The sequence below is a fragment of the Hemibagrus wyckioides genome, linkage group LG10 (assembly GCF_019097595.1).
Source record: "Hemibagrus wyckioides isolate EC202008001 linkage group LG10, SWU_Hwy_1.0, whole genome shotgun sequence".
NCBI classification, from domain to species: Eukaryota; Metazoa; Chordata; class Actinopteri; order Siluriformes; family Bagridae; genus Hemibagrus; species Hemibagrus wyckioides.
In genome coordinates, this window is record NC_080719.1 from 18,614,396 (window position 1) to 18,632,872 (window position 18,477).

The 18,477-nt window shown below is 43.1% G+C and overlaps 1 protein-coding gene across 2 annotated transcripts in view; it reads left to right on the forward strand.

Annotated features, from left to right (window-relative positions):
• The window catches only part of LOC131360780 (ephrin-A2-like), a 118,972-nt gene that overhangs the window by 89,107 nt on the left and 11,388 nt on the right, over window positions 1-18,477 (forward strand). For both annotated transcript variants that reach the window (XM_058401507.1, XM_058401506.1), the window contains exon 2: window positions 18,101-18,393. In XM_058401507.1, the coding sequence (XP_058257490.1) occupies window positions 18,101-18,393 (293 nt within the window). The remainder of the gene's footprint in view (window positions 1-18,100; window positions 18,394-18,477) is intronic.

Sequence of the window (18,477 nt, forward strand, 5' to 3'; positions counted from 1 at the left end):
AATTGGAGTGCACTTGCCATTTCAGGATTCCTCAACCTCGGAAAAAAAGCAAGACCAGATCAAAGGCTTCTGCTTTTCCCCTCAGTATACTAGAGAAGGAGAGAGAGAGAGCGAGAGAGAGAGAGAGAATTGGTAAGGAGAGGAGATATCAGGAGGAAGGGGGCGCGTGAGCCAGGGGTTTTAGGGTAGATTGTCGAGTAAAGGAAAGAGAGGCTGAACTAGTGTGGTGAGTAGAGGAAGAGAAGGGAATGGAGATTAAAGCAGAGGATGTAAGTCATCATGTAACGCAGTAGCATGTGAAGCTGAAGTGTGTGGCATTGCTCCCAGTGCCACGAGAGCACCATGAATAAGAGAACGGCCTTCGGCGCAGATGCGGACCCTCTTTTTTTTTGCTCCGTTCCCTCGTTCCTTTTCTCTCCTAGCTCATTAGGGTGCCTGGCGCTCACTCATCCCCTCCCGGCTGTTTGGCCTGCTCCTGAAAGACACCAGCAGAGAATCACAGGCTCCTCCTTCCGCCGCACATCTCGCATTCCTGTTTCATTCAGCTGCACGGCTGCGGCCGGCCAACGCCGGCGAGGAGAAGAACGCAGGTGGCTGTTGCTGCCTGGAGACCTTTGTTCCACAAAACAGGATTTACAAGATGTTCCACATTTTTGTATTTTGTCGCAGCCTTGGACGATTCACCGTCCCTCGACCGCCTCCCGGTCTCTCCGGTCGTGATTGACAGCACAGGCTGATTTCATACTCCGGCCAGCCGGCTTTCCCCTGGCTTGACGCGAGTCGATTAAAAATCGATACAATTCTCATGTCTAATCTCCCTTCTGTGCTTTTCTTTGATCTGGGTCTCATTAGAAGCACGCTTAAAACCACCTTTCCTGCCAAAAAGCACATTGTAGCACTGATACCACACACACACACACACACACACGTTTGTTCTCTCCTGCTTCCCTGCATCTTTAATTTCCACCTACTTTATTTGCAAGCTCTAAAAGGAAAAAAAAAATATTGTCCACCACCAACACCTCGACTGCATTATTCAGGTGTTTTGCTTTAGAAGCTGCTTTACATCACGACATCAGCAAGCAGAAAAGCCTGCATCCGGTTTTGCTTTTAAAAAAAATATGTAGTTGCATTCAACACATCATGGTGTATATCTCAGGCTTTTTCTTTCCTCTGACTTTTTTCCTCACAAATGGATCGCACACTGATCACTGAATACAAAGATTATTTAATTATCTGTGCAGAGAAATAAATGACTGAGATTTTTTCTATTTTCAGTAATTAAACAATATTCAGAGTATATAGTTTTAGAATATCTTTTAAACACATTACAGCCTTATGACATGAATCATTGTTTATGAATTTCTTTCTTAGGTTTTTATCATTTATAATTATAAGCCACACATTTATACATCAGTTTTGATTTAAATGGTCCAGATAACATTTAGCAGTAATATACATGATCTCACACTCCTCCTGCTTCTATAGGTTTAATATTAAGGGCAATTATCTCCGTATGTTTGTTTGGGATGACGGTAGGCAAGTTCACAGAGAGCCATGTGATAAATTATTCCACAGACCAAATTCTAAGAGGGTTTTTTTGTTTTTTTCTTCTGTCAAAATCATTTCCACTATTTTGCAACATTTCACTATTAGTCATGAGCTACAGCTAATTAGAAAAGGCTTTGTCAATATTCCTGATTAATGTCCTATATCACAAACACAAACGCATTTTATCATCGGCATAATTCAGCACCATCAAAACCTCATTGAAAAGCTGCTCATAAAAGAGATTTCTTGTCCAGAGATTTTTTTTCCACCCCCCCCCCCACACACACACACACACAGCCATGAATCAGAGCCGCAGGTGGAAGGATGAAGCTTTTGGTGGGTCAGCAGTCTCTCAGCTGTACCCGATTCCCTATCAGATCATCGTCTCATGACGTCTCTCAGCAGCCTCCAATAAAGCGGCGATTGAGTTTAAAGTCCTTGGCAGTGCCAGGTGCATGTCCTTGAATGGCGGCCTGACGGAACTCAAAGCACAGGGACACGCTGGAGATTCGGGACATAAGTGAACCCTGAACTGATGTCATCACGCCGCTTACATGGAGGAATCGTTTCTAGTGCAGTTGGCACAATAAATTTTTTTAATACTGAGATTTTTTATTATTATTATTTGAAGCACTTCACCAGACTATCCATAGTGATTATCATCAGTAACCACTTTATACTGGTCAAGCCAGAGCTGGAATCTATCCTGAGAGCAGTGGCTGCAAGCCAGGAGTCCACCCTTGATGAGTAGCCAGGCCATGACGGTTATTTAGAAGAAGGAGGAAAAAAAAGAAAGAAACATCACAGTGCAACAAATTAAAACTAAATTTACATTTTCTGCTGATATCAGCCTTGTACCAAGACTGCACATCGTATCAGTTACATCCTTAAATCCAAACTCTGTGTTTTCTATCCTTTTTTCCTTCTCTTTCTTTCCTGTGGGTCATATTTATTGAGCTAAAATTGGGCTAGCACTGAGCTGGTCGCTATTTCCCCTGAGCAGGAGCCTATTTCCAGATCTTCTCAGGGGTTGAGGTTCACATGGAGAGGAAAAAAGCAGCCTTGTTTCAGAAATGAGTGTCTTCCTGCGCGAATGGTATTTTTTTTTCTCCCCTACTTCCCACCCGCTGAGCCGCTGGAGAGGTGTGTGCCAGCAGTTAGGAACAACTATGTCATTGGTGTTCTTCTTAGACATCGTGGGGGCGTCCTCTCGCTGTTCAGCAGCACTAAAGAGACGTTTATTGCAGGGGATCGAGCCTAACAGTCCACTTAAGTCTCCCAACACTATGAGTCTCAAGCATGTTTTTAAAGCATGAAATCAAGAATTCAAGGAGTCCACCTGTTTAAGAACTAATTTATCCGAATTGTTAATTATCTGATGTCAGTCTCTCTTTCTTGATCCTGCTTGAAAACAGACTCACAAAACAGGAGATCCGAGACGGAGGCTGCTGCCTCTAGTGCTAAGTTATGCACATGTGGGAGTGTGTGATAATCAAGTCTTTATTACGCACATTTTGCACAAAAAAAGTAGTTATTCAACGTGTGCTTTCCAACCACACGTCTTCCTGGTGCACTGGCATTTTTCATGCATTTCGGAAAGTGCCTTCCTGCAGGGCAGATTGAGACATTTTCTTGGAAGGAGCAACGGTGGCCATCCGGCTCTCACCGCGTGCTGATGGCTCACCACGGCATGCTTAATTAGGCCGCCAGTTGGCTTAACGGCCACTGGGAGTCAAGGACAACGGTTAGGCGGGGTTTTTTGGGAAGGCGCGTTAGTAGGAATTGGATACACTCTGCCATTCCTCTGCATTGGGATTTCCATTATTTATGGCTAAAACTTTTCAGACACCATGAGTTAAACTTTTTCGCCAGATTTGATACCCAATTGTGGTAAGAATACAGAAACCTCTGACTCAAGTAAAAGTAATGCTAGTGCGATAAACTTACTGTAGTGATCAAGAAAATTACCCTGGTGAGTGTTCAGGAGACCAGAGTCTGGTGAAAAAACTATGTGCGTAATTACTTTAGAAAATAAAGTATTCTGCTTTTGTACTCATGAATCTGCAGTCTAAGCATTCGGCATCTGGAAAGTAGATTTTCAGAAGGCATCTGCTTTATTTAATTGCATTTCAAAATGACACACTGGACATATAGCTTGTTAATCGGTTTACGGTTTTCTGGGAGTAAATGCATAATTTATTTATTTTTTTACTTTGTAACAGCAATCAAAAATAAATGTAACCACGATGAGTATTTATATCTTAAAACAATTAACATTTATTTTCGAAGTTTAATTAAATTTATACTCAAAAACTACAGTTCCAGTAACAAGAGTACACGCTGACTCCTTTCCAACCCCGTCCTTTATAACTTTAAGTCAAAGGAACGGGCTATAGGGATAAAAGTGGTGTTGCTATATAATAAACAGTATAAACCTCTTGGGTTTGTTATTCTTCCTAAACGAAATCCATGCTGTGACAGATTGAGTTGTTCACAAGTGAATTACCGTGTCACAGCAACAGCAAGCCGTGTAATGATCAGTGACTTGGATCAGAGGAGGAAACACTTCATTTGGTTCATTCATCACAGCTGTGGTGTTTATTAGTATGTGTATGCACAATGATTGTGCAATGATGGGTGTAAGTATAAGTTACCAGAAACTTCTGGATTGATTCCAAGCAATCATATCAAGTTAATATCAGTCGCATGCTGGTTTCGGCTTTCCACTAGAGAAATCCATTAATATCTTGATTCGAACAAATATAGTTCTGCATTAGAAGACGAAATCAGTGCTGCGTCTGTGCTCTCCCCCGTTCTTTTTTGAAAGCTCACCATCAGCAGTCATCTTCATTCCTTTAGCCAAGAACAGCTTGCACTGAGCTCAGAATGACGTTTCCTTCGAGATGAGAAGGTGGACAGATGGAGGGCTTGGACACCATTGGCTCAATTAGCGCACATTTCAGCCCTGCTGCTGCTAGTTACGATGGCCAGCTAGTCCCAAACTTTTATGTTTACGAGGTGCCGGCCAAGTGAGGGCGGGCCTGAATCACAGTGTCTAAGGATGATAGCACAACAACGGCAACCTTTTCATTTTCACGCCTGATTGCATGCAGTGATACAGATGATCAAAAACCAGGCTGTGACCTAATGACTTCTCTCTCAGAGAGCTGCATAGCTGTGCTCATTTGTAAAATTGAGGTCAGGGCAGATCCCCAAGCTGTGGACGAATGCACTCGTGAGATCTGTTACAGCACAGTATTAGGATTTTAACCATTGTGATTAACTTGTTGTGGGCCGCAGCGAAGAAGGAGAAGAGTGAGCTCAGGGAGTTTTCAGCATGGCCTAATAAACAGCCAGCTGGGGAACAAAGCAATATGGCCCCAGAGGCCGGCCTGCCGATGCCCTTGCCTCTCCTTGATTAACGGAGTGAAAGCAACCCCCCTTCTTCCTTTTTTTTTTCATTTGCTTCCTTCCGCTCCCCAATCAGGTTGCCCAGATCGATGGGCTAGTCACAGCTGCCACTCAGCAACTCTGTTCCACATACTGCATGGGCCAGGGGTCACAACCTGCATCGATCTAAGAGCTAGTTGCCCGTCTGGCCTAGTGATGGATTCCGTTCTTCTTGTATGGTTTATAGGGAAAAACGAAAAGGGAGGGTTAATTCCAGACTCCTCAGTGATGGCTCCAGGCCACCACATTAACTTATATCTGCAGTATACATGTGAATGAAGCAGTCTTTCATCAGCAATACTGAGCACGCCAATGTACAAATGAACATTCCTGCCAAATTAGTCACAAATTAATTTACTCTTTGTAGGAGCCTGAAGCCGAAGGGTCAAGTTTAATGAGACATGGAAAACTGAATGTGCATGGCCATAGGCAAGTAATGGTGTCACATTTGGAGTACAGGCAACGTGCATCACGGCAGCATGTGAGGATCTGCCGAGACAAGTTCAACAGGGGTCAGGTGTAATCAGATGCCACTTTTTGTACTTGGGTTTCCATACTGAGAGTGCTGACGGTAATCTGGCATACTTGATCTTCTGAAGACTACCAACTCCACGACCTCAGTCCATGCATAATTTTTAAATGAAAATGTTTATTCCCAATATAGACTAAGGTTTAGAAAGCTTGTGCCCAGTTGTTGACCAAACTGATGATAATGTACTATACCCTACTCAGTACTATTTAAACTTACTCAAGCACAGGTTTTAGAGGGTTCTACTAGCTTATATAAATAATCAAATGATATAATAGAATTGCCAAGGTTGGCAACCCAGAAAAAAGTTTGGTTCGCTCGGTCTTGTTGTTGTCCATTCATAAAATGGACCATTTGGGCCAAACAGAGCCCAACACCACATAAATGCCTACTAATTTTGATTGTATTCATATTTAATTTCTACAACTGGCTTGTCTGATTGAGTGTGATACAATGAAAGTGTTTTTGGCTTGAAAACCATAACCCCCCTAGTCAGGTGTCACAAGTCAGAAAAATGTAAAGCACTGCACCTTTTACAGGTGTGTTTGCGGGCCACTGAGTGACAAGACTAGCCTTAGAAATGCTAGATCCGACAGAATGCAAAACAAAGCATCCACACCCAGGCAGGAGAACATGATCCTTCTTACCATCTGAACAGGCAGCACCATATTCTCCTGTCATTCAGGTCAAGGCAGAATAAATAAGGTTTGCTGGTAGCACTGTACCTGGCAGAGCCACTTTGCTGTACTGTCTGGTACTGATGGCGAGCCCCTTCTTTGTTCCTCAGGAACTTTGATTCACTCGGAGGATGAACTCTGACAGCAGTGTGTCACCAAAAGCCCTTCACACATCCACTCCCTGACTTATTCTGTCAAGATTGTTTCATATGAGTGGTTGCAAGAAATCTGTGGTCATTGACTGCTAATTGATTTAATTTTTTCTCTCTTGAACCTGACTGGCTCAGAGGACACATGCAAGGTCGAGAAGAAGGCAATCAAACACGTTCAAAATGCACTTGTTCTTTTTCCTTAAACCGTATTTTTACTCATACTTTGATTTGCCTAAAAAGGCTCCATCTGCAGTGTGACCATAAATAAAGGTGGAAAAATCAGTCCAGATCAATGTCTCAGCTCAGAGCAAGAACAATACTGCTAATACAACAGAAATCTGACCAGAGTCTGAAAGGGAGACGACAGAGGAAGACGAGGTATGTGACAACAGACGTGTCTCTTAGCAAAATCTGTCATCTCATCAGTTCAGGAGAGCATTTAAACAGAGATACCTGATGAGTTCTTCGGTGGCGGTGGAGGAGATGGATTTTGGGGTGGATCATGGGAAATGGGCGGCACTGGAGGCTTAGGTTACCTGTGTTGTGGACTTGTCTGCCCAAGGGGCTGTGCTCCTCTGCCACTGTCTGCTGCCCCTGTGGGCATTTCACATACAGCGATCCCAGTCTCCACAATAGGCTTGGGTTTCCCCCGCCCTTGCCGGCCGATGCTGACCATAGATAACTTTGTCTCTCGGCTTGTATCTTTTATCTCACATCTGGGAGCCCTGCCTGGGAGCTGAACAGTGACTACACTGCTTGCATTGTCCTAGGTCTTGTCATTACATGGCTCAGGTTGCAGGCGGTGTAGCCCGTTCTTCACCTGAGCCTCCAGACCGTCCCACCACACACTTACCTACGGTGGAAAGGTGTAGTTCATTAATACAGATGATGTACAAGAAGAAATCCTTGGACCAAGACTTCCTTCTAGAGGATTTTCCCGTCTGCTTTCCTTCAGCTACCCTGTCTCACTTTTATCTTATCTCTCGATGTGCCTGCATGCCCACGTGGAACGCAAGTAGTACAGCTACTTCCATTAGACCACCTTGTACACTGATCCAGAAGAATGATATATAAGCTACAGTTACCTAAGAGATAAAAGAGTAGCTCTCGGATTTCCTTCGCATCGTGCCATATCTGTAAGAATCTTTACATTTTAAACTTACTTTAAACTCAAGTATGTACATGCAGGTTTAAGTATATATTGCAGGAGACATCCTCCACCAAACAGTCTTACAAGGATCTTTCCTTCCTCCCATACTAATGGCGCCCCCATTGATAAAGATTGCAATTTGTCAGAAGGTGATGCGATTGGTAGGGGTATAGTTGGGGGGGTATTTGTAGTGTGAACATGGGCTAAGAAAATGATGACTAATGATGCAGAAGCTCCCCCACTAATGTCAAATATATATTTAATCAATAGCTGCTGCTTGAGAAGGAGGAGGAGGAGTTGGTGGTGTATCACTGCATAAATCAGCACACTGCATACAAGCCACTTTAGGCTACCGCTTGAAACACAACGCTAGCTGATCGGCACACTCCTGCGAGCCATATTACCTAGCAAGTCTGTCGTGTGCATATAATCCACTGTTCAAGATACAAGATGCTGACCTGTACTTGGTGTAATTACCTAGTGCCAACTTGTCCATGGGGCAGATGGGGCAGAGCCATTCAATAAATCTTTGTAAAGTCTTCACTAACAACTCTATACATTTTTTATACAATTTAAATAATAATTACTTCTTTCAAGAGAGCAACTTACTTGTATGAAAAGAAATTTTGCTCTTTGAAAGATACAAGTTCAATTTCACATTTTAGGATGAGGGGAAATGACCCTATTAACTCTGATTACTGCCCTGTTTAGCTCTGTAAAGCACACAGTGGTCAAAAATGGACACTGCAACAAGTGCTAATGGAGGCCCATTGGGACTGGAATCATTTGCTTGGGGGAGGAGCAACAGTTAATCACAGGGTTGCCAGAATCGCTGTTTTTGTTCTATATTAGGCTAGTTTACAAATAAACAAATAAATGCTTGGATTTTCTGCAGATATATTCAAAGGAATCTATCATACCTTGAAACATATTCAATGTGATAAATTGAAAAGATTTGGATCGGGAAAGTGGGATTACGGAGTGGATAATGTGCATACATTAGCAATGTATCTGCACCACAGTGACCTTGTTTCCCCACATGAAGTCTGAGAAGAAGAAAAAGAAAAAATGTCTTCAGTTTTTTCCAGTACTCAGTTTTTTTTTGGGCTAGTTTCAAGTCTTTTTGTGGTTTGAGACGTCGTTTGGCTTGGAATTTTGCTGAAACCTTGTAACCCTGGTTAATGATATAAGTGCTTCTGTGTATACGGTGTATATTGATGAGAAACACACCTGCTGCATCAAACACTGTGGAATAATGGTGTATCTAAAAGTCCCTAAAGCTAGCTCTTATGCTGGTGTTGTCAAGGCTCAAATCTAGTTGTTGTTCTGTTGTTAGTAATGTCCTGCTCCACCACCAAAATGCATGGTCACTAACTGCTGCTGTGATTACTACTGTTTTCTTGTCATTTTCCGTGCACATAGAGCGTAGTATCCATTTCAAATGTTTCTCAAACAGCTTTCAAAATGAGACTTGCGTAAGCCATCTGATTCAGCAGGGTCTGATGCGGGCTGTTTGACCGAGCAGAACAATGGCCGTGAAATGGGCCCAGTGCTCGGAGAGGGAAATAAAAGAATACATCAAGGCCCTTTAAAAGGCCTCGCAGAGCAAGATGAGAGGAGTCGAGTAGATGGGCTCTCAAGCAGAGCGAGTCACCCAATCCCTCTCCTGCGGACTGAGCCCAAGCTCTAACTCTATTAGCCTGCACTTTGCTAATGGTGTTAAAAAAGACAAAGAAGGCAGGCAGCGGAGAGCAGGCCGGGTGATACACTTAGCTCTAGAGTGCATGGCATCATTATCATTTTCAGCTTGGAGCCTGTCCCCCTCTGTGCGCACACACACACACACACTCGTGTACCTTTTCTCGCACACAAAGCTGGAAACCTGAGCTGAGAACAGGGAGGTTTTGTGTCCGTTCCTTGAGCTACTTTGTATGTTTATGTCGATACCTGCATCAGGTTGAAATGTGTGTTTGTGTGTGTGTGTGTGTGTGTGTGTATGCATGAGTAAGAGAGAGAGAGTTTGTGTATGTGTGTGTGTGTGTGCATGAGTAAGAGTGTGTGTGCAAGTAGGAGAGTTTGTGTGTGTGTGAGAGAGAGAGAGAGAGAGAAAAAAATTTTGTGTGTGTCGGCTTGTGTGTGTAGGGGGGTGTGTGAGAGAGAGTTTGTGCAGGTTTGTGTATGTGTTGCTTTGTGTGTGTGTGTGTATGAGAGAGAGAGAGAGAATTTGTGTGTGTGTGTGCACATGTGAATTCATGAGCACTCATATGCCCCATCTATAAGCATGCAGAAGCATTCCTCGCTGCGCTCTTGTTTGTTGTGAGTGTTTTGTCTGAGACAGGTGTTTACTGAGCCTGTGATGAAACAAACAGCATATAATCTCATCACTGCAACGAGCGCATGGCCGCATATTACACATCTCACAAGCCCTCTAGAGGACAGCCTATATAAAGAGGCTTCTTTTTCTTTCTCTAATCAACTTAATCTGGTAACATGCCATGAAAATCCCCCACTTTGTAAAGTTCGTGACTGCATATGGCCGAAGTAAAGAAGGCGAAACTCCCTGCTCCTGATTCAAATGCTTTCAGAATGCTGAGTATGTTTTTGGAAAAGTAAGAAAGGAAAAGAAACTCTGCAAGCATGCGATTAATCAAACGTCATGCTGTCAGTCAGCGCAGGAGAAAATCGAAAGAAATATTATTGATTATACAGCAAGAAACATAAATGATTTAAATTCCTGAAATTCAGACTGATGTTAACTCTTAAATTAACACCCAGACAGATTGGTCAGCCAACTAACCGCTTGACTGGTTTTCTACTATGAAAGTAGCATCGACTGGAATTCGGATAGATCTCTATCACTTATTTTAATAGCTAATCATACTGTAAGACAAATACAAAAAAGAAAAAAATGGATCTGTAGATTTCTGTTAGATGTTTATTGCGTCTCAGGTTTTTCGTTCCAATTAACTTTAAGAGAAAGGAAATAAAATAGAGAAGAACGCTGATAAAGAAACCCCTGGTTATAGCTGCTTTAGCGTAAGTGATAACAGGGACTTTTCTCCTGGATGTTAACTTAAAAAGTTAGACATGGATTTCATTAATCGATTAAAATCATAATGAAGGAATATATTAGGTAAAAAAAATTGTACAGTATTTGTCAAACACACAGACACACAGTTCATGTAGTGAAATAACTGTCATAAAGACAAGCAGAAGAGAAAAACAGAATAAATAAAATGAAAAAAATGAATAAAAATAGTTACAAAAATAGTTATATATATATATATATATATGAAAGGGTTTTGATGGCAGAACTGCATTAACAGTATTCAGTATTATGTGGAAAAGTCCAGAAAAATCCAAGCTAAACTCCTATTTATTGTTCTGTTTTCCCGATTCTGTTGTAACTGCATGATTAGATTTTCCCACACTCAGCAAAATGAATTAGAATTATTTTTTTTGTATTTCTGTTTGTATTTTTCATCATGATGCCTTTGGAGTATGATATAGCAGCTCTACCTCACCACGCTGTGCCATTTTATAATCTAGATTTATACAGTGCCGTTGTTGGAAGAAAAAAAAAAACAACAACCCTGCTGTTGTAATCCTAATTGCAGCGGCGGCTCCACCTCAGCCCTGAGCAGGACACGGCACTGAGTGAATACGAGTGAATGAATTTATAGCACCATAATTGCAACATGATATTCCGTCTGCATCTTTTTAATCTTAATTGCCTGCTTGCTGGCCATTAAAAATCATTTCAGCCGTGTTTGCGGTCTGCATTTTCACCGGTTATCACATGTTTGACTCCTTGAGAAGTACGACGACGGCTAATAGCGTGGCGCTCAGTAAAAAACCTGAACAGCTCATACACTTCTAATCTGTTATAAAGGAAATCCTGCAGCTTCGCTCCAGCCCCTAACAAACTGCTGGCAAGCACATGGTTTGCACAGTCGGTTTCGCGTCTGCTAAACGCTGTTTAATAGCGGCTGCTGTTGTTAATAAGCATCTACTCATTAGGGTTCACAGGAGGCCAGAGGAAGTCAGCCAGCAGCGTCTCTACCCTGAAAGAGCAGGACTATAATTTATCACGGCTCTGCCAATAAGCATCAGCATTTGCTTGGGGTAGCGCCATGTTTGATTTGAAACCGCCTCTCCCTTTCTCTCTTAGTTAGTCTCAACCCTAAAAGCTGTTCGATGATGCCAGGGAGGTAAAGAAGAGCACGCTGATGCTCAGGAGAGGCGTGGATTAAAGTTGTTTAAATGATACCTAGCGCAGGATCACCTGTGTTTGGCCCGAGGGCTTCCAGGTTGGACCGGAGCGTCCATGTGCATGCGTTCTTAAGGTAGGTTTGTCTCTGAGTTTGTGCATTTCCAATCAGCCCAGCCCACCCCGTACCCAGTTACCCAGAGACCATTGCTGGGTTTTTCAGATGCACAAACCGTTGCAGATGTGCTCGGCTTTTTTCTGCCTGCTTTGTGCTGTGCAGGGCGGCCGCTGCGGTTGTTGTGTGGGATTTAGGGAAGATAAATAGTTTCCCTAGTCAGAAGGAGTGTAATTATTCCTCCCTTGTTTGCGGGGCTGTGGAATACGAGACGGAAATGCAGCCTGCCTTCGCAACAGGCTCGTGCATTTGAAAATGCTCAAATTCATGTAGGGTAGAAACATTGCCTGTACAATCGCACCATCAAAACTGCTAAATGTTTAATTCTATTAAAATTGGAATTCCATTTTAGGTTGGCTTATTGTTGTAGATTTTTTATTTTAGAGTTTCTTTTGCAAATTCAGTCATATAAAATAGAAAATCAGTAATATAATCGAAATAATTATTATAAATAATGTGCTCGATAATTTTTGTAGACATTACGCGCAGCAGGTTTCAGGGTTGGATTTCTGGCATTAAGGAAACAACAGCAAATTTCTGTCCTTCACAGAAAGCAGATTATGTAGTTCGGTATGTATGAGGACTCGTTGAGTTTTAACTGGAGGAGAACAGAGCAAAATATAAAATGTAATTAAGCAGGGGAGTGCATCTGCCCTGTAAGGAGGGTATTCTATTAGCCCACTGGCTCCACTGCGATTGGGACACACGCTACTGCTGAGTGTGCCAATGCATGAGCTACCAGGCTAATTACTGCAGCCCTCCTGAATCCTGCTCACACATGTACTTGGAATAAAACCCAAGACAAGACTCATGATGATGCACTGGAAAATGTGAAATGCATCTAATGCCTTTAATCGTCAAAAAAAAAATTAATTAAATAATTAATAAAGCACAGGCCTTTTTGTCTCTCGAGGCTGCCTTCTTTTTCTTTTCTTTTTTTTTTTACATTTGTTTGTTTTCTCTCTGTCTGTATGAGTGTGTGTGTTGTTGTTTTTCCTTTTCTCGTAAGCAAGCGCTGAGCGTTCACTAGGGGTTAAGTTTGCATAAATGCAGCGATAGGAAAATTGCTCAAACTGAGCTGGAATAACAGGCTTAGATTGCGGGGAGGTGCTGAAGGGGGGTGGGGGTGTGTGGGGTCGGCGTCTGCATGACACGAAGAACAATAAACACGATCCACATGGGAAGAGGCGGACGGCAGTCGAGGTCCAAGCTGTTGCGCTTGGAAATGGCTTCCAGACCAGGGCCTGCTAGCACAAAGGACCATTCTGAAACGTGTACACACACACACACACACACACACACACACACACACACACACACACACACACGTCATCTGCAGAATTGTTCTAGTCAGTCTATTATAAACACCAGCACAGTTGTCATGTGTTGCTGCAGACCTCTGTGACTAAACTGACCTGCACACAAACCCCCTTCTCCCCATCAAACACTGTCAAAAAAAAATAAAAAATCCAAACACTAACACACCAAAGCACTGTAGACTCCAGGATCTGTGTTGTTTGCCTTAGATGAGATTTTAAACATAACAGCGCAGAGCTAGAAGCGAAATTAGTCCTGACGTGTGAAAAGATTGTGTTATTAGCCCGCTGTGTTTGTGTTGAACAAACTTGTCCGGGTCATCGGTTAATTGTCGAATAAATTCCACAATTCTGTTTGCCTTGGTTGTGAGTCAACAAAAAAGGAGAAAGTCTCCACTGCCGTATCGTAGAGCGCAATCCGCATGATATAAACAGATTTGCACTTCTGCGTCAACCGGCAGTGCTTGTCACATTTCTGTTCTATAGTGTTTGCACTGGGAGCGAATCCAGGCTGCAGGCATGATGAATGGAAGATCCCAGAGTGCAGCACACACCAGAGAGGAAGTGAATATTTGCCTTGTTGCACTCCAATACCTCTCTCTCTCATTTTCTCTCGCTTGCTCTCTTTGCTCTGTAATTTGTTGTAAAGCATGTGGCATGGACTAACAAACAGCTGGAGCGAATTTTACCGAGGACAGCCTAGGTGGTCACAGAAAGGAACTCTTCCTCACTTTCACATTCCTATCTGAGAATCACTCCAGCTGCCCCACATGTTCCTGTGTAATATGTAGATCTTGTTTGTCAGACCGTTCCAGCGCATTACATTCGTTCATGAGGTGTGCCTTATCGGAGTCCAGCAGCCACAGAATGCTCTCGTATCACTTAACCAGAGCACAGACGTCTTCAGGCCTGATTTTTTTGACCTCTAATGGCTTTAATGACTCTTTGGCTCCCTGATAGAAAACATCAAATAGTGTAATAAATTGTAGGTTCTGTCTTATCAGATCTACTTGTTTGGTTCTTGACCTCTTGTGGTGCAGATGCTTCCTGCTGGAGACTTTGAAAGCGGGGCCCGGTTACAGGCAAACGTTTACCAAAGGAAGTCATAAAGCCGAGCAGAGATGGAGCAGGCTCTGACGCATCGGTAAATCAGGCCACTTCAGACCCCTGGGAGAATGGCCCTGGTTGAAAAGTTCACAGCGAGGATCTCCATTCTTCTTTTAAACACGCCAAACACAAACAGTTCTGCGTGATGAATTAATGTCTGATGGGTATTTGGTGACCAACTGGCACACAAAACTCTTGTGGAACTTCAAAGTCAGCGCCGGGAGTTTAGTTTGAAAGTCTAATTGATCAATCATCACCATGTGTTCCTCATTGACAGAAGAGCAGGCTGTTGAGAGTTTGCAGGAGTTGGATTATATGGTATTTAGAAACTATGATGTAGATTCTTTTTTTTTATTTTATTTACCCCATTTCCCAAATTTGATCACTTGCCAGTTTGCACCCCAACACAAAACAGCTACCCAACCAGGAAGGTTGAAGGGTAATGCTTCCTACTTGAGACAGGGTCTACTCAATTGGTTAAGGCTCTTGGTTGTTGATTGGAAGATCAGCGTTCCAGCCTCGGCACTACCAAGCTGCCAAATGTACCAAGCTACCAAACGTTGAGCTCCTTAACAGGGTTAATGTCCTTAACCCTCCCTGCTCCAGAGGTGCTGCATCATGGCTGACCTTGTGCTCTGACCCCAAACTTACAAGGATTTTTTGCAAAGAAGGAATTTTAATGTGCAGTAATGTAAATGTGACAAATAAAGACTACTTAACATGAAGCTCTTTAGAAGTTCTGCACTTGCTATGTAACACACGGAAGACAGCACATGCCCTCACAGATGCCCACGATTGGCTTGTGTCACTGTGATTGAAAGTGGAGGGAGTAAGTCCATTTCTCCCACCAAGAGATCACAGCCAATTTTGCTTCCTTGGCTCCTGGCCGCAGATGGGTGTAGATAATTACTTTCCTCAACCACCACATAGTCTTCTTTATATCATCAGACGATATGACAGATTTTATCTCATGCTATCTCGTGTTTTCATCTCTGTCTCTCTGTAAGATTGAGGAGTGAGGATTGGGGTTGTTGATAGTGTAGCTATCGATTGCTCTTTGGGGAAGCTGATACCCTGAAGATGGGAAGCAAACATCATATTAGTGGGTGTTTGTGTCCTAATGGCTGAGAATTGAGGAAATTGTTGGGAGAAACTGATCCCGAATCAGAATAAGAGGGCAACGGTGTGACGAGTTTACCAAATACAGCTGGCGTATATGTGTTCGATAGCTCTTTCTTAACGCACTGAGCTCTTTTATTGATATTTTCATTTGTCATATCACTGTCCTTCCCTCTCAGCTCCTCCACCATCAACCAGGCATTATTCGCAAGGTCGTCATTTTCTTTTTCTTTTTTACTCTGCCACACATCTCGATCAGAAGGAATCGCTCAGACTTTGTGAATGTCAACGCATTTGGCAGCCTCCAGTGCCTTTATTGCCAGGAGAAGGCATTGCCATTGATTTACTCAGACATAATGCATATTAGGAATCCCAAAGACAAATGTTAGACGCTCACAACTTGCCATAATGATATGTGTTAGCTATTAGTGCACTCATAACACATGTTTTTTATGGCGAGATGATTACATTTTTACCACAGAGTTATATCAAGATCTTCCAGAATGTTCCAGAAAGTTTTTTTTTTCCTTTTGCTTCTTTGTCTTAAGCCCCCGCCACAAGAAGTAATCACGCTGTAAACCAAGCACTTTCCCATACAAAAAGAAAGCCTGAGCGGATAAAAGAGAGACCAGAGTATCACCCCTGTGCTAGTGCTTACAAAAATATTCTTTTGAACACAGAGGCTAAAGTAATAGCATGAGCTCTCTCTGCAGAAGTGATATAAAGTGTTCTTTTCTAAAAGTGCTGGACATTAGAGACAGGTTCTTATATTTTATTTAGACTTTTCTATTTTTTTTTTTTCTTCCCTCCACCCTGATGCCAGTGCACAGTGCAGGATGCCTGGCAAGCAAGCCGTCAGTGATCGTGTGGGTTTCAAGAGTGCCAGAGATGGAGGAGAAAAAAAAGTGACATGTTGAAGGGAATTGGAGGGGGGAAGAAATAAAAAAAAAAAAGAAAAGAAAGAAATGCACACTGAAAAGGAGAGAAGGATTGATCTCTGGGTAGCAGCGATAAGGGAGAGAGAGACATTTAAAGAAGGCAGCTGGAGTTTGGTTCTCTACAGCCCTCCGACAGTAATTCCACACCCAGATTACCGGTCATTTGATACCAAGCCTTACTCCAAGCCCCCACCCAGATAGTAATTGAGTGATGGCCCACACTTACCACTTTCATCTGGTCCACATGCGCCCGTGGAATGATGCCGATTAATTCAAATCTCCTTGTCAGAACACAGATGCAGCTCAACTTTGATGAGATCATATCTCAGGGGTAATACACGGACCTCACAGGACCTTAGAGAACGTACATTTGGATCACTTACGGGCCCAAATTAAGACGCCACAGGACGATTATGTATGGTTGATTGCATTAGGGCCATTTTTGGCTATAAATTCCATGAAACCCTTAAATGTGGCTGGTTACGTTTGGGGCACTTCTGGCACACGATATACTTTCCATTGCTGTAACTGACCCTTATATTCCTAAACCCATTCCATATTTGGCCTGAAGTCATCTGCTGTCTGGGCATTTCTCCCTCTCTGCCCCTTTAACCCCCCTGCAACCCCCTCGCCACCAGATCCTGCCCTTTGCCTCTTTCAGTGTGCTGTTCTTGTAAACAAAGACTTAATCCTATAGCATTAAGAACGGGCTGGTCTCTGTTTTGGCACCATTGTTTTTATAAGATTTGGGTTTACGCATTCAGCAGACAAAAGAGCGAGTTGGTAGAGAGGCTTTTTTTTTGTCTGTGGGTGTGTGTCACTTGTGCATTTTCAAATTTTCGCTATCTCAGATTCATCTTTGTCAGTGGAAATATGCAGCATTCTTGCTTACCTTATTAAGTCCAATTTGATATTTTATTTTTGTTCCTGGAGCATGAGTGCAGTCCTTCGTGACAGGCTTTTCCTATCCTCCTAGGCTAACGGCATCGAGTATGGAGCAAGTCTGTCAGCTGTGTTGTTAACAAGCTATTTGAGATCCCTCCATTGGGGCTGTCACGTCTCATTCACATAAAGCTCTCGAGGCAGGCGAGATAAGAATGCTTCCTCCAAAGAGAACTTGACTCATCACTTTTTCCTCACTGCAAAATGGTGTTTAAATGTAATACAAACCAAAGACTAAGAATAGCATCAAGGTATAGAGTAGATCTGAATCTATATGTGGAGTCATGTGAGCTATAGCTTTAGCAAATCTGGAGCAGTTCTTTTAGCCACCGTATGGCACCATGCGGGTTCTCAATTTGTATCTAAATCGGCCTGGCCAGCAAACTCATTTCAGCTGAGGCAGCCATGAGCCGGACCTTGTGAAAGCACTTAATGAAGCCGCTCTCACTCTGTGAACCCCTGTCAATCTCTACCTGTCCCATGCTGCTTGGTCATTCCAGTCAGACCCTCTTCAGCAGCGCTGGCCCCCATTATCCAATCGCAGGGCACACTGAGAATATCTCCCGCATAAGTGACACATGCCATCAGCTATTTTCGCTTGCATGATGAGATCGTTTTGTCGTTCCTCAAAGTCTGCTTCAGAGGCAATGGGTGTTAAACTGGGCAAATGGATTTGTGTCAGCTGGAACCTGTCTCCCATGTCCTTTTGTTTGTATAGCTATTACTTATTCGCCACAGAAATATGAATTGTGTTTGTTTTTTGTCGTTTGTGTATTTTTCCCAGATTCGTACATGGTGAGTACACGGTGGAGGTGGCCATCAACGACTACCTGGACATCTACTGTCCACACTACGAGACGCCACTCCCGCCCGAGCGCATGGAGCGCTACATCCTCTACATGGTTAGCTACGACAGCTACATCACCTGCAACCACCTCATCAGAGGCTTCAAACGCTGGGAGTGCAATCGGCCACTGAGCCCCAGTGGGCCGCTCAAGTTCTCCGAGAAGTTTCAGCTCTTTACACCCTTTTCCCTGGGCTTCGAGTTCCGCCCGGGACACGAGTACTACTACATCTGTGAGTAGCTTGTTGTATCTTAACACTCTTCACCCAAAGCCCCAGACCAGGTGTAGCCATCACCCCAGGGGCTAATAATCTACT